The 20,803-nt window shown below is 42.2% G+C and overlaps 1 protein-coding gene across 3 annotated transcripts in view; it reads right to left on the bottom strand.

The window, feature by feature from the left end:
• Window positions 1-1,382: 1,382 nt before the first annotated feature.
• The window catches only part of ELFN1 (extracellular leucine rich repeat and fibronectin type III domain containing 1), a 474,275-nt gene continuing 454,854 nt past the window's right edge, over window positions 1,383-20,803 (bottom strand). For all 3 annotated transcript variants that reach the window (XM_063430426.1, XM_063430427.1, XM_063430428.1), the window contains one exon: window positions 1,383-5,334. In XM_063430426.1, coding sequence (XP_063286496.1) covers window positions 2,490-4,916 — 2,427 coding nt within the window. In that variant the 5' untranslated portion in view covers window positions 4,917-5,334 and the 3' untranslated portion in view covers window positions 1,383-2,489. The remainder of the gene's footprint in view (window positions 5,335-20,803) is intronic.

Here is a 20,803-nt window from a genome sequence, read left to right as displayed (position 1 = left end):
CGTTTGGTCAAGTGGCTAGGCTAAGGTTAGGCTGGATTAGGTCACAGGGGTAAGTGGTCTGTAGGTTTAAGCTCATCGGTGGCTCCGAACCTGGTCTCGGTACACCCCTACAGTTATAAAAGTTTATGGTTATGGGGCCTCTTTGGTAGGCCGTGTGTTTTATATTATGTGTTATTTATCATGTTATATATTGTTTATGGTATGGGGCCATTGCCAGGGGTAATTCTGTACGGAAGGGGATGGTAGTAAATTATTATAATGTGGCAATGACCCCAATTTGTTATCTTGTTTATTACAATAAAATAAAGCTGTGGACTTTTATATTTCCAACAGAAATAAGGTGTCTGTGTTTTGTGGGGGGTTTGGGTAAGAATGCCACAAGCCGAATAACGACTGTGCTCATGTCATGTATTTCTTGTTTAAGGAAGTGAAGGGTTACAGAACAGTTTTCATGTCAAAATGGGAAACTATTGACACCACTCCCTGTAGGCCATGTGTTGGTGTGGTTTCTCCTGAAGTGGCAATCCAATGCAGAATCTGCTCTGTTGTGGTGTTTATAATCTCATTTGACCCTACACAAGTCTTCTCTCAAGTCATTTAATTCCCTCATATTCTGCTATTCGAAGGCTTAGCCAACCAACCAGGATGTACCTTAAATAACAAGGCATGGGAGTCAACTGTGAATGAAGTATTGGCTTCTCTGAATTATGGAAGTCCATCCGCCCCATTAAAACAACTTTTTATGAAATGTAGAGCTGTTTCGACATTTTGCAATTTTGACTCACTGAATATCCTGGCTAAGTGTTGTGAACAGCTCAATGTGCCCAAAATGTGTTAGAACTTTGTCACCAAACATGAAATGAAAGCCTTATTGCTGTGAGAAGTCTTTGACACAAGATACCTGGCAATTTAACAAGTCAACAGTAACGGTAAAGGTTTTGCTTCTCGTAGTCCAGGCGATGGAGCATTTTTGCACCGTTCTTCTCTTATTCCCCTTTTCGGAATCTGCAAGGGTTTTAAAACACTGTTTCACAATCTCATGTTGTGTACACTAAATTAAAGTGTTTTAATTATTAGTATAATAGCTTTGTGTAGTGTGTGTTGAGCTGTATTGGCCATAAGGTCACCATCACATTTGTAAAATGGACAACTGCGTGTATTCAACATCTTCTTTGACATCCCAAAGCTTTGATCCATTTAATATCCCGTTAGTAGGTTAAAATAATCGTATCTAACGCACCATTATATATCAGGAGTAGAATTAATGTTAGGATAGTATATTAGAACCTTACTTAAATTTACATTTTTGGTTACAAACAGGAAAAAAGGGTCAAGTTAAAATGCACCTTTAATTCTTTTTCTCTACTAGGAATAATAGGAAAGATTCCACAATTTTTTGTGTTTTTTTTCCGATTTCTCAGTTGACCTCATTCAGATCTTCAAGACAATCATCCCACGAAGAAATAACTAAAACCAGCCCAGAAAACAAAGAGCAATTCTTTCTTGTTTTTTTTTTTTTAAACAAAATAAAGTGAAATAATAAAAAAACAACTTTTTTTTTGTGTTTAATTCTAAAACTCATGATTAAAACCTCATACAAACAAGGTGTATAATATATATTTTGACCCACCGTAAGCCGGCAAGACTTTCAACACTTCGCCTTGAAAGTATCACAGGCTTACAAAAAGTTAAAATATAAGTATATATATTTGTATTTCTCTCGTTTGTTTTCTGTCTCTCTTTACAGCAAACATTGCAAATATAGAAATTTGTATCTGTACAGTGTAATAGTGATCACAGTTTTGAATGCAGCTGAACGAGATTTATGGAAGCCTCCCTATAGGCAAAGTCTGCATTGGAAGACTCAGTTGAAATACAAATAAACAGAACAAAACAGATTACTGTCTATTCCAGTCTTTTTTGTGTTTTTTTTTTTTTGTCGTCCTGCGGTGATGGAGGGAAGTAACGAAAGATCACACAAGTCAAACCACACTAGTCAGATTATGAAAAAAAACATGCGATAATGCAAAGTTCAGACCACTCCCAAATTCTCACGCTCTTTTGTCTCAATTCTTTATTTGTTTTTATCTTTCATTTTTTTTCTCTTCTTTTGTTAAAAAAATTAACTCCTCTTCACAGTTTAAGCGTATAATTATATTTTTTTAGTAGTACGTTTTTTGTTTTTTTCGTTTTCTGATTTGGTGCATATACTCACAAATGTGAGATTTTTTTAAGCAATTTTATTTTTCTATATGATATATAATTATCTTATATATTTTTTTAAATGTTCATTCTTGTAGACAGTTTTGAGTAAAAATTAGCTGCTGCTAGTTTGATTTTGGTCCTGTTAACCTCTTTTCTGCTAAAGAGACCTGCAGAGTGTTGCATACCCACAATGCTCTGCTGGTCTCTCTGGCTGACACAGGGTTAAGGGTTATGAAAGAAAGTTAAGTCACGAGTAGCTGGAGGCAAAAAGTTGAGGTGAGAACTCAGGACTTGTGCTGGGCAGAGACACCCTTCCAGTAGTCTAGGATGTCATGGAGATCCTCATCTTTGGCAAACTGGACCTTTTTGCGCAGGGCATGGCCCGCAGCCATGTATTCTTCCTCTTTGTGGCGCTTGCGATGCAGTTTGAAACGCTCCCAGATGCTGTGGGAGGGTTTGCACGTGTATTCTGGGCTGGAAGTGTAGCTCAGGTTGTGATAGTGAGGCGAAAGTTGGGAGTAGGCTAGTTCCCTTGGCCGAGAACGGGTTAAAGGTTCCAGTATTGAAGTCTTGCGCCCTCCCATGTTGTCGTGTTGCGGAGGTTGCTGTTGTTGCTGCTGCTGTTGCTGCTGCTCACCCTGGTGTGAGCCAGGGTAGGAATGTCGGTGTTCTGTGTACTGACGGATCTTTTCTGCTTCTGCTCTCAAGATAGCAGCAGCTGGAGTCACAGTGAGGATGGTGTCAGCCGTAGGGGATGTCTTCTCAATGTACTTTGCTTCAGACTTGTGTGCTGACCCCTCAGAGCGAAATGATCGGGGACTGCGGATAGAGCCACTGGAAGAAGTGCTGGAGCGTTTCTGAGGGCCCTCCATGCTGTGATGCCTCTGCAAAGGGTGGGAGTAGCTTTCCTTATAAACTGGTGAAAGAAATCCATGCTTGCTTGGAATCTGTTCTGAAATCAGTACTAACTGGGGTTCCGCTGTAGATACAGCTCCTGACTTCACCCCTTGGAAAGAGGTGGACTCCGATTTCAGTGCATCTATGCAATTATTAATTATCTGATTAACTTTGTCCACCTCTTTAGCAATGGTGGAAATCTCAGCCACAGAACTCTGAGAGTCCGGAGGCATGGAGAGTTCGCAATCCCTTCGCTCAGACTGTTCACCTGTCCGCACCTCCATGTAGTTTCCCTTGGTGGTTTTCGGCGTTTCACTTGTCTCTATTAATTTGTACTGCTCTACTTCTCCCACTGAAGGCAAGTAAGGAATGCGAGATATTGTCTCGGCACTCATCATCTGCCCTTGAGACAGCTGAGTGATGCTGGGCGTCTCCATCTCAGGCCCATATTTGAGTTCAATAATAGTTTTTTTCATATTACTTCCTGCCTTTTTGTGCTTTTTTTCCTTCTGTCTTCTTTTGCGCAGGCAGTAATAAACAATACCCAGAATGATAACCATACCAAACAAACAGCCAAGTATAGTCATGATGTAGTGAGTGGCAGTGGATGGAGTAGGCACAGGTTCTGTTTTGGTATGGCTGCGTGTGTAAAAGGCTATACAGGTGTGGTTGAACCTGAGAGAGTTACGAATGGAGGCCACGCAATAAGTGTAGTTTGTATTGGCTTTCAAACCATCCAGTTTAATAAACTCTTTCTCTGTCTTCAGGTTCCGAATGTCAGTAAAGAAACTGTTGTTGTACTGGACCAAGATGTACATCTTGCTAAATGGGTAAGGTATTTCTGCCACAAGAGTTGCGTCTGTGTGCGTTTCTGTATTTAAGTTGACGCTGAGGCTGACCTTGGAGTTGGCAGGTGGGGTGTATACATTAATCAAGGGTGTAGTTCCATCTCCAGAAAAGCAATCCTCTTCAGAACATGGCATTTCAGGAGGAGCAGTTGTTGCTTGATATCTCGGAGACATAAGGTGTGGCATCATTGTATATGAGCCATCTGTGCAGAGAGAGGACAACATGCCAAGAGCATTTCTATAGTTTGATCGACCCTGGCCCAGCAAATAGTAACCAGCGTAGTCCGGCGGAGAATCGCACTGCATGCGGTCAAAGGTGCGTGTCATGTTAGTAAATACGTCCAACCACTTCAGGAAGCCCAGAAGCTCACATGAGCAATAAAAAGGGTTACTGTACAACTCACATACAGTCAGCTTGTTGAGATTCACAAATGTGTTGCTGTCCAGCCTCTGGATGCGGTTCATGGACAAATCAATGTTCATAATATTTGGGCACTCCCAAAAGGCATTAGGAGTCACAGTTTCAATAAGGTTCGCTTGGAGGTAGAGGTACTCCAACTTACCCAGTCCTCTTAGAATTCCCTCAGTAAGATTTCTTAATCTGTTGTAACCTAGCTGAAGGACCTGCAAATTAAACTGACCAGCAAAAGCTCCATCTTCAATGTAGGACACCTCATTCTTCGTGAGGTTGAGGTACGTCAGGTTGCCAAAGCGGCTGAGTGATGCGTAATGCACACTTTTAATTTTATTGTCATTGAGCCGCAAGTCCACAATGGTACTGTTAATGTGCTGTGGTATGGATTCATAGGGCGGCTGGTTTTGGCTGCAAATTGCAAGCCATACAAATCCCTTGTCTCCTTCAATCAACCAGCAGTCCGCCCGTACTTTGCTTGCGTAAAAGAGGGCTGAGAAAACAAACACCCATAAACATAGGGCAGGCATCACTATACCTTGATGACCAGCCATAGAGAAAGAAACCCTGGGGGCAAGACTGCTTGGTGGACCTTAGTCTTCTGGTAAAAAAAATGTATTATATAATGGAGGTAACTCTTTTCTTTACCATTCTCCACATCTGTACATGAAAAAGTGCTTGAAACATAGAGTGCTGATTAGAAGTCTTTTCCACCGGAAGACTTTTGATGATTAGCAAATTCTTCTATCCAGCAGTAGAGCAGGAAGCCAATTCTTTGTGCAGGTTAGAGACCGAATCAGTAGTCATTACAAACTCCAAGCGTCAATATACAAGCCTTCAAAGATGACAATGTAACTCTCTTTCCTGCTGCATGCTCTGTATCTTTTGCACAACATTTCTTAAATCTCATCGAGTTTGCTTCATGTTCATCTCTTTATTCAATTTCTGTTCAATTATGAGCCAGGAGCCTCTCTGAAACAAAAAAGCATAAAGTCAATTAACCAAAATATATATGGTTACATCAAAACAACATTGAGCAAATATTATTAAGCAATCAAAACAGTGCTAGGTTAATGTCTCTACTGCTATCCTATGCTGCTTAAAAAGTAACACTTGTAAATTCAAAATTAATTTATCATATAGGAAGAAAAGAATAATATACTAAGTGATATTCCTTTTATTTATTACTTTCACACCTCATTTCTCCATTAAATATCCTGTAACATAAATGTAATTAGTCTTAAAAGGGTAATAAGTGACCCAGGAGAAACTATAGGTAGCTATAAAGACAACAATAACTAACAGTACAGAGTACAGATCCACACCAGCTGCTCAGATAATGTAGATCCAAAGATGGATGTCAATGATAAATTGAGAGTGCTAGGCAAAGTGGGCAAGAGGCCAGGCTTTGGGTTTTTGTCAAAGCACTTGAAGTTGGTTTGAAGAAAACAGAAGACTTTAGAGGTAGACTGGTAGTTCTGGCCTCTGGCAAAAGCAAAATAAATGTCCTGATCTTTCTCATACTGTAGAAACAATATATGAGATTTACCAGGTGGAGGCTTCTAGATACATAAGATGTGACACATTCTTGCAATTTCTGTCAGTATGACTTGCACCGCACGAAGAAATGTTCATATAAAATCTGTTCATGCCTAACTGATCAACTTATCTGCGTGACTCTATTCAAACCAACAGTTCGATATACTGAGTCACCAGCAAAAATCCCAGTCAGGACCAAGGCCGGACTTAGATGTCAGATGACTGTAGGCACGCAATTCTATGGTGCCCCCTACTCCCCAACCCAACACACGGCATTTAAATAAGTAGGATTAATTTACTAACTGCACATTGCAAGTGTAAAAACATCTTAAAACAAATTCTCATTTGACAACTGCATATATATAAATGATATAAATGTATGTTCATATTTCTATTTGTTATGTTAGAAGTGGTTATGGTCAATTGAGGGTTAATGTTAGAGACAGGTTAACATCAGAGTTAGTTTACCTAGGGTGTTTAGTGTTAAAATTATTAGCACTTTGAGAGGGGTTTCAGTTGGAGCATAAGAGCTGTTTATGATTATTGAGTTTAGGGCTAGAATAGGGTTAAACATAGTAATGGGGTACATGGAGTGTTTAGTTTTAAGAGGAGTTAAACATAGGATTAAGGGAAAGGGTCTATTTTCAGGTTTAAGCTTTGAGTTCTGAAGTTTGACTGGTTATTTACAAAGTACTCACCTTTCTATGTCTTCCGTAGAGTCAGTTTACCAAGATTGATAGTATAGCTACAGGAGATGTTACACTGTGTGCATCACTCAAAGCTTCCACGCTCCTCCTACAAGGCATATCCCGTGTGAGAGGCTGTTAGTGGACAGAAGGGAAGTGATCCTTTCAACTTCCTGTCGAGCCTCACACAAGACAGTGGAGGAGCTGAGATAGCACTGAGTTTTACACCCTCTATTACTATGGCTCTGCTGTCAATCATAGAAGCTAGACTGAACTATAGAGGACACCTGCCAAGGCTCCTGGTAATTACAGTATCTCACAAAAGTGAGTACACCCCTCACATATTTGTAAATATTTTATTATATCTTTTCATATGACAACACTGAAAAAATGACACTCTGCTAGTGTAAATGGTAAATTTACAATTGTTGTGTAAATTGTTGTGTAAATTTGCTGTCCTTTCAAAATAATTGAACACACATCCATTAATGTCTAAACCGTTGTGAGTACACCCCTAAGGGGAAATGTCTAAATTGGGCCCAATTAGCCTTTTTTCCTCCCTGGTGTCATGTGACGTGTTAGTGTTACAAGGTCTCAGGTGTGAATGGGGAGTAGGTGTGTTAAATTTGGTGTTATCGCTCTCACACTCTCTCATACTGGTCACTGGAAGTTCAACATGGCACCTCATGGCAAAGAACTCTCTGAGGATCTGAAAAAAAGAATTTTTGCTCTACATAAAGGTGGCCTAGGCTATAAGAAGATTGCCAAGACCCTGAAACTGAGCTGCAGCACGGTGGGCAAGACCCTACTGCGGTTTCACAGGACAGGTTCCACTCAGAACAAGCCTCGCCATGGTCGACCAAAGAAGTTGAGTGCACGTGCTCAGCGTCATATCCAGAGGTTATCTTTGGCAAATAGATGTATGAGTGCTGCCAGCATTGCTGCAGAGGTTGAAGGGGTGGTGTGTCAGCCTGTCAGTGATCAGACAATATACCGCACACTGCATCAAATTGGTCTGAATGGCTGTCGTCCCAGAAGGAAGCCTATTTTACAGATGATGCACAAGAAAGCCCGCAAACAGTTTGCTGAAGACAAGAAGACTAAGGACCATGTCATGTGGTCTGATGAGACCAAGATAAACGTATTTGGTTCAAATGGTGTAAAGAGTGTGTGGCGGCAACCAGGTGAGGAGTACAAAGACAAGTATGTCTTGCCTACAGTCAAGCATGGTGGTGGGAATGTCATGGTCTGGGCCTGCATGAGTGCTACCGACACTGGGGAGCTACAGTTCATTGAGGGAACCATGAATGCCAACATGTACTGTGACATACTGAAGCAAAGCATGAGACTGGGCCGCAGTGCAGTAGTCCAACGACCCCCAAAATAATTCCAAGATGACCACTGCCTTGCTAAAGAAGTTGAAGGTAAAGCTGATAGACTGGCTAGGCATATCTCCAGAGTCCAGACCTAAACCCTATGGAGCATCGGTGGGACATTCCCAAACGGAAGGTGGGGGAGCACAAGGTCTCTAACATCCACCAGCTCCATGATGTCGTCATGGAGGAGTGGAAGAGGACTCCAGTGGCAACCTGTGAAGCTCTGATGAATTCCATGCCCATGAGGGTTAAGGCAGTGCTGGAAATAATGGTGGACACACAAAATATTAACACTTTGGGCCTAATTTGGACATTTCCACTTAGGGGTGTACTCACTTTTGTTGCCAACGGTTTAGACATTCATGGATGTGTGTTAAGTTAAGTTATTTTGAGGGGACAGCACATTTACACTTTTATACAGTCTGTACACTTATTACTTTACATTGTAGCAAAGTGTCATTTCTTCGTTGTTGTCACATGAAAAGATATAATAAAATATTTACAAAACTGTGAGGGGTGTACTCACTTTTGTGAGATATCGTATCTATCCACACCAGCCTATTTAAACTCAATGAGGCACTTTAAAAAACAGGCACCCCCTAGTGGCCATGTGCTTGAACGCAGATGCCTAATCTGTCTAATGGGAAATCTGGCCCTGGTCAGGACTGGCACCAGCTCAAACACTAACCCAAGACTGTTGGGCTGGAAAGGGGCCTTCAGAGATAGTGGCTGCTGCCTCGCTGCTGTGATACTGTGCCAACACACCTCCAGTTGCTTTTCTTTATCAGAAGATGGTGCTGTCAGGCTGCAGCCCACAAAACCTGTATGATAGATGCCCGGAGGGGCAATTTCTCTCCTGCCCCCATCTCACCTCCATTTGCCGCCATTCCATGGAAGGAATGCACCAGAAGGCTTTTTAGAAAATAAAACCACTACAATGTATAATGTATAGGGTGCTTATAGTGCCTATTTTTTTTTTTCAATTTGACCATTTTTATTTTATCAAAGAACGTGCTTGGGGTACAGAAAGTAAAAAAGGGAGGGTAAGCAGTTGAGTTACATAGATCTCAGACATATCTTATACATTCAAGAGCATATCTGGTCAGTTATCCTTGTGGGATTTCCTCAACTACCCTTGCGACCTTGGTCCGTGCTCCGTGTCAGGTTTTTTCCCTCATAACCTTGGGTTTGGTTCGGGGTGGGGGAAGGGGGAGACAGGGGAACGGGTTGCGGGAGGAGGAAGGGGGAAATAGGCTACGGAAGCCCCATGTCTCCCTGTGTCTCCGTTGTGATTGTCAAACGTTACATGGCTTTCGCATCTATTCCCCTAGGTAACTATTCAACTATTTACAATGTGGGTGTTTGTTCCGCTATGCCCTTTTTTTTCTTTTCTATTTAGTGTGTCAGCTGGTTTTACCTCAATGTCTGACTTCGTACCTTGTTGTTAGGAGTTGTGGTCTCTCTGCGTCTGAGCAGTTAGGTATTAGGCGTGTTACTATCAATCCTCCGTGTATTTTTTTTTTATTTTCTTCTCTCCTCTTTCGTTACTGTTCCAACTCGTCCCCCTCCCCCTCTTTCCTCAGGTATGCCTCCCATATGTTTCTGGCTTCCACTATGTGGTTTGTTGGGTGTATCAGCTGGCTAGTCTTCGTTTCATATGCTAGGTTTAGGGAGATCTGTTGGATAAGGCTAGATCTCTCTGGCGGCTGTGTTTGTTTCCACCCTCTGGCTATCAATAGGTTGGCAGCTATCAATATATGATATATTAGGCCGGCATGTGCTTTTGGGTAGGGGTCAATTGATATGAAAAGTATGGCATTTTCTGGCCTCAGATTGGTTCCTGTGTCCAGTGCCCCTTGTATCACCCCCTCAACTACCTTCCAGTATCCCCTGATGGCCGCGCAGGTCCCCCAGATGTGGAGTATTGTGTCCTGCTCTTTTAAACATCTCCAGCATAGCCACCATAGGTGTTGGGATATATGGTTGCCAGTCTGGTTGGCACCAAGTACCACCTGTATTGTATCTTGCGCATTAGCTCTAGGTGGGATGCGCATCTGCATCTACCTTTATGGGCTACGCAAATCCCTATGCCACGCCTCTCTGAATTTGTCGGGCTGCGGTCGTGGCTGTTGAGTTGGGTCATTGAGTATTGCATACATGAGTGAAAGCGGTTTCTTGGGCATTGTCATAGATTCACATGCTTTCTCTATACATTGCGTATGGGTCGCGGTTGTCAGGACAATGGAGTTTGTCAGTATTCCTTTTAGTTGTAGGTAAGAAAATTTCGCTCTTTGTGGTAAATCGCAACTTTGTTGCAAGTCGGGGAATTGTCTCAGTTTTCCTTGATTATAGAGGTGTCTAACTAACGTGCATCCTCGCTCGGTCCAAATACGGTGTTCAAATGTGGGATTTGCCATGTGTATGCAGTATATTGGCATGGCCAGCGCCCATTTATCTGTGTATCCTAACTGTGGTTTGATCAGATCCCAATTTTTTAGTAGGATTGCTGTAGTGGCTGGTGTGTCTGGGGATTGCGGGTGATGCCTATGTGGAACCCAGAATAGGTATCTGAGGCCCTTGGGGCAAGCCCACGTGGATTCCATCTCCACCCACTGTGGTGGGTTATGGGCTGTGTGTGCCTGCAGGGCGGTGGTCATCAGTGCTGCTCTATAGTATGTTCTCACCTCTGGTAGGCCTAGCCCTCCCTGCGCTAGGGGTTTGGTGAGTATGCTTGTGGCAACTCTGACTTTCTTATGTGCCCACACGAAGCTAGTGAGAGTTCTTTGTAGTCGTCTCAAGTACGCGTTGGGTAGTGGGATCTGTAGCGTTCTAGTTAGGTACTGGAATTTCGGCAGCAGCATCATCTTTACTGCCGCCAGCCTTCCCACCCAGGACATAAACTTGCTATCCCAGTTCTTCAAGGTATCGCTAAATTTGTCTAGTAACCTCCCGCAGTTTAGATGTAAGAGTCTCTTAGGGTCTTTTGGGATCTTTAGTCCCAGGAAAGTGAGGTGGTCATCCCTCCAGTCCAGCGGGAATTAAATTTTTACGTTTTCTACGGTATCGTGTGTTATCCCAATCCCCATTGCTTGCATTTTTGTTACGTTGAGTTTGTAGTACAATTGCTCCCCATATAGTTCTATTTCCCTCAGTAGGTTTGGGAGTGACAGGTATGGTTGTGTAAGTGTTAGCAGGATATCGTTCGCGAATAGGTTCGCTTTGTATTCCCTTTCCCCTATCTCCAGACCGTGTATTGCGGGGTTTTCTCTAATTTTAATCGCCAACGGCTCCAGTGCCAACACATAGAGCAGTGGGGACAGGGGGCATCCTTGTCCCGTGCCGTTTTTAAGTCGGCTCCGACAGAAACCCCGCATTCAACACTCTTGCTGCGGGCTCGCTATATAGGGTTCTAACGGCTGACACAAAGCCATAAGGGATGTCAAACCTACCCAATACCTCTTTGAGGAACACCCAGTGTAAGCGATCAAAAGCTTTTTCGGCGTCGAGGGAGACCAGTAGACTCCCTGCCACCGGAGTTTTAGGTAATGGAGGATGTTAATAATTTTCCTGGTGTTATCCGTATCCTGTCTTGCCTTTATGAAGCCCACCTGGTCATCATGTATTATGTGTGGGAGGATTGCACCTAGTCTGTTAGCGTACAATTTGGCGTACAGTTTTGTGTCTGTGTTGAGAAGGGAGATGGGTTGGAAGTTTTGTGGGATCGTCTGGGTTTTGTTGGGTTTTGGGAGCGTAACGATGTGAGCGGCTAGTGTTTCTTTGGGGAGTTCCCCCTTTTGGGTTGCCTCTGTGAATAGTCTGGCTAAGTATGGTGCAAGTGTTGTATTGAATTTTTTGTAGTACTGATTATCGAATCCATCTGGCCCTGGGGATTTCCCCGTTGGGAGGCCTTTAAGGAATTCCTCAACTTCTAGAACTGTTATTGGTTTTGTAAGGTCTAGCTGCTGTTGTGGCGTGATCTTAGGTAGTCACACTCCATCCAAGTAATCGCTAATGCTTGTGTCCATCGGATGCCTGACCTGTGTGTCTTGTTGAATGTTATATAGCGTTGAGTAGTATGTTGCGAACACCTCGCTTATGCCTTTTGGGGTGCGTATTTTTGTTCCCGCTTGGTCTGTAACATAGGATATTTTTTGGTTTGCCTGTCTGGATTTTATTCTTTGTGCTAACAATTTGCTTGCCTTATTCCCTTGTACGTAGTGGGTTAGCTTGAGCTTCTGCATGTGGGTGTTGAGTGTTTCAAGTGCGTGTTGGTGCATAAGTCTTCTGAGTTATCCTAGTTTTTGTCTCTAGGGTTGGGGTGTGTTGGTTGAGTCTGTTTAGGTTGCATAGTTCTGCCTGCCATGCTCTAAGTTGTGCCTGGTTTGTCTTTTTCACATAGGCTGCCCTTCTGATCAGTAGGCCTCTTGCTACTGCTTTGTGCGCGAGCCATAGAGTTGAGTCTGAGACATCCCCCGTGTCATTGTGTTTGAAGTATGTTTGAAGGTCTTCTGTCAGAGTCTTAGCATATCCCTTGTCCCTCAACAGTGAACTGTTTATTTTCCACGGGCTGCGGTGTTTAAAGTCATAGATATTTTTTAATTCTATGGTTACTGGTGCGTGGTCTGACCACGTGATCTGCTGTATGTCGCTATCAACAATTTGGTCTAATGCCAAACCCTCTATTTTAGAGCAAGAATTGTGTTCTGCTGAATAGTGGGTATAAGCCCTTTCTGTAGGGTGCATGACTCTCCAGGCGTCATAGAAATGTTGGTCATGGAGTAGTTTTGCTATGGCTCTACATTGTCTCTTTAGGGGGAAGTGATGTTTTCTATGTGAATGTAGGGTGGTGTCTGTCTGCGGGTCGAATATGTGATGGAAGTCCCCTCCTATGATCGTGATACCCTTCTGGGTTGTGGCCGTCTTAGTTAAGATTTTTTGCAAAAAATTCCTTTGATTGGTATTCGGGGAGTACATATTTACAATGGTATATAGCATATCGTTAAACAGTCCTACGAGTATGATATATCTACCAGTCGGATCTACGTCTACAGTCTGCAGCGTGAATGAGACCGTTTTGAGGATGGATACTCCTCTGGCTTTAGTGGGTGCCGTGGCATGGAACTGGTGTGGGAAGTCTTTAGTTAATATTGCTGGGTGGTCATTGTGTCTAAAATGGGTTTCCTGGAGGCATAATATGTCTACTCCCAGAGTCCTAACCTCTCTGGTGAGAAGATGACGTTTTATCGGGGCATTGAGGCCCCTAACATTAAAGGTGCATAGCTTCACGGTGGTCTGTGAGGTTGGTATCTCTCGTACCTGTGAAGCTGGTCAATGTGTGTGAGGGTCACTGCCCTCCCCAGCTCTGTCGAGCGGAGCAATGAATCCCTCTGTATTTTCGCTGGTATGCTAGTGGGGCCTGCGGAACAATCTGGTATTTGGTTGTCATTAGGTGGATGAAATATCTCCGTGGTGGCTGGGGTCAGGTCACCCACTAACCCTTTCTCATCCTCGTGAAAACAATATTGAACAGGTGGTATACATGCAATACGCAAATCAACATATAACATAACAGCAACATAAACAAAAGTATTTACAAGGGTATTCCTAAGAATTATTTGTGCCATTAATTCGGTGGGGCACTGCGTTGTCGTGCCTTGGGGGTAGAGGCTGAAGGCCTCATGTTCTGTGGGAGTTTTCTCCCTCTACAGCTATGACTTGTGTGTTTGTTGGGATGTCCCAACTAGTGATCATAGCCCTGCAAGTCTTGCTACGGTGTTTTCTGTATTTATACAGTTTTTCAGTTATCTGCTTGCATTAGAAGTTTTTTTTTTTTTTTACCAAGCTGGGTTTAGGTGTGAGGTGGGTGTGTGGCTGCCCCTCCGGCAAGCTATCTACCTTTGGGCGGGTGCGTCTGGCTGAAAATATTCACCCTTATATAGTTGGTGGCGATTTTTAGGTTAGGGGTTGTGTTGATCTCAAGCTCATATAGTAATGTGTGATCCCCCCCTGTACCCCATCGTGAGCACTACAATTATCCGGTGTAGTTGGTGTAACATTTTACATTACCCTGCCCCTGGGTTGATAGTCCTTCACCCTGTGTTGCCTCAAGGCCCTCAGACAGTCTCTTTAATTTATCTCCGCTTCGCCTTCTTCGAGTCCGGTGAGGCTCTGGCGCTGCTTCTCTCCTGCTCAGCCGTCGATGCGGGTGCGATGTTCCAGTCCCTTAGGATGCGATGGCCTTCCTCTGGGGATCCAATGGTGGTGGTCCTCCCTTCCCGCATCACCAGGAGCTTGGTGGGGTATCCCCATCTGTATGGGAGGTGGTTGTCTCGGAGCTGAGTGGTTATATCTCTGAAGTCGCGCCATCTCTTTAAGGTGTATGAGGAGATGTCTGAGTAGATGGTCGTCCCTCTATATGCTGCAGGTATTTCTTTCCGTTTTCTGTTTGCATTCAGGATAACTTCTTTAGCATGGAAGTAATGCATTCTTAGCAGGGTGTCTCTCGGCTTGTCTGGGGGTAAGAATTTTGGTTTGGCGGTTCTATGGATCCTGTCTAGCAGGAGCAGGTCCAGCGGTAAGTCTGGAGCAAGTTCTTTTAGTAGGCCCGTAACATGGGCGCTAAGTTCTTCATTTTTAACCGTCTCGGGTATCCCCCTTATGCGGAGGTTGTTGCGGCGTGCCCTGTCCTCCATATCCACTATTTTAAGCTCATGGTCGTTTAGTCGTGCGACCAGGCTTTCCATGGTGTCTGCAAGTGAGTTGTGGGCCTCCGCCATTTCTGTGATTTGTTCTTCCGTCCGCGATGTGCGTTGGCCTATGTCTTGTAATTCTTTTCTCAAGTCTTTCATGGCGCTGTCCATTTTTCCCTCAATTTTGTCGGACATTTCGTCCAGAAGTTTCCTGAGGGAGCTATGTGTCAGCAGGTTATCATACTCCCCTTGCTGGGTATCCGCGCCATGCTCCTCACCTGCGCCATCTTGGGCCTGCTCAGGCTGTTGTGGAGTCTTCCCCTGTCCCGTCCTGGAGGCGAACAAATTATTCTTTTCGCCCCTGTCCCCTGCTCGCTTGCCTTTGGGTTAAGACATTGTGGCTCTGGGCTGGTCCAGATTTCTCTTTGTCGAGCTTAAATTGCACCTTTATAGCCGTCGCGGCACAGAGTTCTGTCTACATGCGGCTGCTCCGGTCCACGTCCAGGACACGCCCCTTATAGTGCATATTTTAAACATATTGCCTACTATCAGCCTGTACAGTCTACACGGATAGGTCAATACTTGAATATACCACCTGGAGCAAAGTAAAACGACTTAATGCAGCATGTGGTTAACGATTACACTAGAGACTGACCTTCAGCTTGACCTCCGACATATTCCCTAAATATATTTCATTCCTAATATCACAAAATTGAGTTAAACCTGCTCTTCTCTCTATTGATGTCACATATCTGTTACTTACTCCATGACACATATAATCTGGGATGATTTTCTTTGGCAATAGAGAGTTCTGTAATAAGCACATTTTATCAGGAGCAGAGTTTAATTTCAACTCATTAGAGCAAGCAATTTGCTGCTTATTTGCTTTGCAAAGTGTGAATGAAACGACAGCACTGTTGGGAAGAAATGCTAAAGAAATGTAGGTAAAAGGCTAATCTCACAGTTTATTGGATTGCTGTGACATGCCTAGGGACTTGAGACCTCATTTTATGTCTAAGGCTGTTTAGTTTATAACTAAATGTTTCACAGATAACTGCTGTCAGGAGTATATGTATTTGTCATATATAAGCTCAAGCACCCACCACGGATTTTGCTTCTAAACACGGACAAAACGATGAACAAATGAAAACCATAAGCTACGTAAATTTAAAGTCAAGCTGCTAATTAAAAATTTACCATCTAAGGAACAGTCGATCATGAGGTTTTCACCTAATGGAACAATCAGACACACAATGATTTTCCTTCATTTTCTATTAATCCCGGGGGAAAAAAACCCCCACTGCATATGCATTAAAGGGAAACGCCAAGCATCATAAACACTACAGAGTATGGTAGTGGTTGTTTTGCATGAACATACACCAAAGCCTCCAACTTTGTACATCATACTAGGATGTTCAATTTTGCTCATTGTGTCTCATATTTTTTTGTGCTGGTAAGAAGTCTTCTGCCGTGCTGAATCAGTGTTAACCCTTTCGGCATTGCCGAATTGACATACAAGGAGATTGCGTTTATTATTTCAATTTCGAACCACTTGAACGTGGAATGGGAACACCAAAAATACCTGGAATCAGGAGGGTGTAAAAACAATACTACTGAACATTCCCTACATTTCGGACAGGATTTCATACTTCCTAAAATTTCAAATGAACAAATATGGACACTTTTATTTTAGGGGTGTGAGAGGGGGTGAGGCCTTGGACGGGACCGTTCTGAGAAATATTAGATGGCTTACTAAAATACATGCAGCTAAAATGTAATTTGAAACAAGAATAATGTATCTTATTTACACAGGCTGATGTCTTACGACATGTATTGTAGTTTAAACACATATTACTGGTGGTATTATAGCTGTGGAGCTCTGTTATACACTCAGATACATCAACAATCAACAATGCGAAGCTCATATAAAAGAGGGACATTTGGATACAAAAGATGGACAGAGGGAATTGGGTCCATATAGGGACTATCCCTCTTAAATAGGGACACTTGGGAGGTATGTGATTTACTGACTTTAGTGCATCAAGGAATTGTTTATCCTAACTCTTTATGGTTAACGGTAAGATGGGTAAATGAATACCTGCCAGTGTGTTTGAAGTTAGCCTAATTAATATTCAGAGAAAACTAATGATGTATTCAGTCCTACCTGAATCTTGATTCACAGGAAAAGATCAACTTCAAACAACAAGAACTTAGATGTTGCAGTCCCAAAAATGACAAAGGCCTGTGCTCAGCGTGAAAATTGTACGGAAGTTACCCACCCTTACCAACATACAGCCTTCAGCATGTATCGGGTTAAATCATCTCCTGACCTAATTGCTACGTTGTTTTGCCATCAGAAACAAGATGGAAAACTTAGCCAAGCAAAGTAACAGATAAATTAAAGTGATGAATTACAAATTATAAATGTTTAATCAGGCATACGAAAAGAGAAGGATTTGTATTTTTTTTTGATTGCTGGAAGGCACCAAATGTTAAAATGAACACAGTCAATCCATTTCGCTGCAATAATTTGAGCAGACAGCTCGAAGATGGCACAGAAAACATTTATTAATGATGAAATTTACCCAGAATGGCTCTGGGTACATTAATCAAATGTCAGGTGCTAAAATAAGGGACGGAATCGTGTTTCTTTGCATCATATTGGAATTCCAAAGCAGGTAAGCCAGCAAGATTCCATTAACATATACCCAAAGAATTTCAACAGACTTAAAATAATAATCCAAGTTTGTCATCTCTATGAACTGTATATATATATATATATAAAAAAAAACAGTAATTAAAAAAATATTAAAAAATAAATAAATATATAAGACAAAATAAATAATAATAATAATTAAAAAAAATATATAAAAAATAACAATAATTAATTAAAGATTATAAAAAATAATAATTATAATAATAAAAAAATAATAAAAAATGTGTATATATATATATATATATTTGTGTGTACTTTAAACACGATCTCTTTATTTTTTGTGACTATTTATTCCATGTTATCAAAAAAGTAGTACAGAAATAAGGACTTCACATGAGTATACAATGTTTGGCATAAAGAGAAGTCAAAATAGGGAACAATACAAGAATTATGTGGCCAGCATAACCTAGGCATAGGTCTTGGTATTATCAGCTTTTAGAGCTACCGTATGTAACAAGAAGGAGAAGTGATACGTCCCCCTAGCTAATGATTACATTGTGTTAGTAAAAATAAGATTACTTGTCTGTCTGTTATTCATTCTACTTAGAATTGTCACATACAAAGATACCATTAAGCAAAAGAAGTATGAGCCAGAGAAAAGGTGGTGAGATATACAGGGGAGAAGAGGGGAAGAAAGACGTATTAGGAAGGAGTTTAAGGGAGTGTAAGGTGGTATGATTTTAGTTTTTGTTAGAGGGAAGTGGTCATTTTCTTTATTATTCTCATTTCCTTAAGTTTTGAAGGAAAGATGAAGGCCGAGCACACTTCTGGTTAACCAGAACCAGGAAATTCACATAATTTAGTAAATGTTTAACTAGGATTTTTTCACTGTTAAGTCAAAATATCACTGGGTAGAATGGACAGTATCCTTTAGCAGTGGGGTTAAGATAGAGTGCACGGCAATCTGACAATTATTTAATATATTCCCAGTACTACTCCAAAAGTGACATGAGGGGTGCAGCTATCCCTTTTAATGAATGGATCACCTCTGTGCCATTTAGGGATAGTAATATTGGATCTACTGGCACCTGTTTCTGTCTTCTGAAGATTAGTGGGAACACCACTTTTGAGCATCAGCTTCATTTTTAATTCCGTTATTTCCTGAGTGGTATTAACATTGCATTTTGAGAAATTAACCTGATCTTGTCATCTCAATTGGCTGATCAATTTAGGATTTGTTTTAAATCACGCAGAAATTGGAGGAAAAGAGAGGGTAGAAAGGGGCCTTTTTAGTGTATAACAATGACGAACACTTTAGCCATGAGGTTAAAATCTATTATTAAAAAATCCTCTCTCATTTTTTAGTAAGTAAAAGCAATACCAATCAGCCTTCAGTATAATATAATACAGATTCATTTTTCAGCCAAGCAACATTATTAAAGGGACACTATAGTGCCAGGTCCCTCTAGGGTTAACCCTGCCTGCTGTAACATAGCAGTTTCAGAGAAACTGCTATGTTTACATTTAGGGTTAAGCCAGCCTCTAGTGGTCGTCTTCCGGACAGCCACTAGAGGCGCATCTGCGACGCTGGAGGCATATTATGCCTCCATCGCGCAGAGCGTCAATAGGAAAGCATTGAGAAATGCTTTCCTATGGACACTTTGAATGCGCGCGTGGCACTGCCGCGCATGCGCATTCCGCTCCGCTGACGTCAGACAGGGGAGCTGACGTCGGCGGGGGAGGAGAGGTAAGGGAGCCCGGCGGTGGAATAAGGTAAGTGTCTGAAGGGGTTTTAACCCCTTCAGCACCACGGGAGGGGGACCCTGAGGGTGGGGGCACCCTCAGGGTACTATAGTGTCAGGAAGACTGAATTGTTTTCCTGACACTATAGTGATCCCTCAGTAGGAGCTACAGCTACCCTGGCCCTCCAGGGCCATATGATCTCCATGATCACATCGCTGCAATAGAAATCTATGGAGCTGCCAGCAGGGGAGCTGTCAGGCAGTCCCCCAGGCTTCTAAAAGATAAAAAAAATATTTATATTATATATGTATAATATATTTTAAAATTGTTAAAGCATTTTATAATATATTATACATATATAATGCATATATATGATTTCATTGTAAGTGTACTTGAGATATATACGCATATATCTCAAAATACACTTATAATGAAATCATATATATGCATTATTGTCCTGGTCCTTAAAGGTAAGAAAATTGAAAAGCAGTCTGGTCACTAAGGGGTTAAATCTGATAGCTTTTCTTGAATTTACTATGCAAACCCAGTGAGGCAAGAATATGTCTGCCAAAAGGAAGAAGACCAGTGGACATTATATCAACTGTGTGATTAGATCTACTCAACCATATTTAAAGAATGATAACCAGCAAGAAAACAAAGCAAGACACTAGTTTCAGTATTTCACAGACGTTTAAAGAAACAAACAAACAAAAAAAGAATCCAGTGGCTGAATACGTCGCCAAATATACTTAATTAACAATTATAGTAAAGTATCGTCCATGATTATTGCATTAAAGAAATTCCAAACACCTAAACCACTTTAGTTTTTTGAAGAGCTTTGTGTGTGAAGAGGGTGTCCTGTTTTCTCAATTTTACAAGAATGTGCAGATCTCAATAGAAATTGACACTTTAATAAATTAGCCTTGCTATACCCCCTGGCTGTCATTTAGATAACAAGTCATGTTATTTCTTTGGTGTTTAGCTCAGGGGAGCTAAACTCAAGAGGTAGCAATTGTTTAGAGCTCCTGCTGTCAGGATCGGGACAGGGATCCAACACGCAGAGTACAAACAGGAGAAGTTACGTATACCGGACCTTAGAATGGCCGGACTAACGTAAGGAGTAAGCAAAGAATGGTCTAGAGACAAGCCGAGGTCGAGGGAACGAGAGAGCAGGTAAACGAGAGACAAGCCGGGTCAAAAAGGTAATAGAGGTAAGCAGGGTAGAAATAATACAAGCCGGGTCAGAACCAAAGAGACAAATAGAAATAAGAGCGCTGAGTGACTAGACTAGCTAGAACCACGACAGGGCAATGAACCAATACACAACACCTTATTTTATACCCTGGTTCTAAATAGATGATCACGCCCCCGACGAGTCCTGATTAGTGCTCAGGACTGATTGACAGGTCGGAACGGATAGTCGTCATGACGTCGGCTACTAGAGCCGCGTCATAAAAGGAGGCGGATCAGAGGCGTCCGGCGTGTAAACGGCCGAGAGGACTGCGAGGAACGTCTGAGTCAGCCCCTCTGAGAGGGCGGAATTCTAAGTGTCTCACCTCCTCTGAGGTAGAGACAGCAGGTACCCTGACACCTGCCTAGCAAATGCGTCTCATTGAGCTGCACTGGGAAGTCTGTGATTGGACAGCCACATAAAGTCTGGGCAGGATTAGAAGGGGAGGTCTTGCAAAAGCTGCAGACAAGAGATCTTAATTAAATGTTAAATGTATCTTTTCATTTGGGTAAAAACTACTA

Source organism: Pelobates fuscus, chromosome 8 (assembly GCF_036172605.1).
Source record: "Pelobates fuscus isolate aPelFus1 chromosome 8, aPelFus1.pri, whole genome shotgun sequence".
In the NCBI taxonomy this organism is placed as follows: Eukaryota; Metazoa; Chordata; class Amphibia; order Anura; family Pelobatidae; genus Pelobates; species Pelobates fuscus.
The sequence above is the reverse complement of the archived record's forward strand: the minus strand, read 5'-3'. Positions and strand labels throughout refer to the sequence as shown.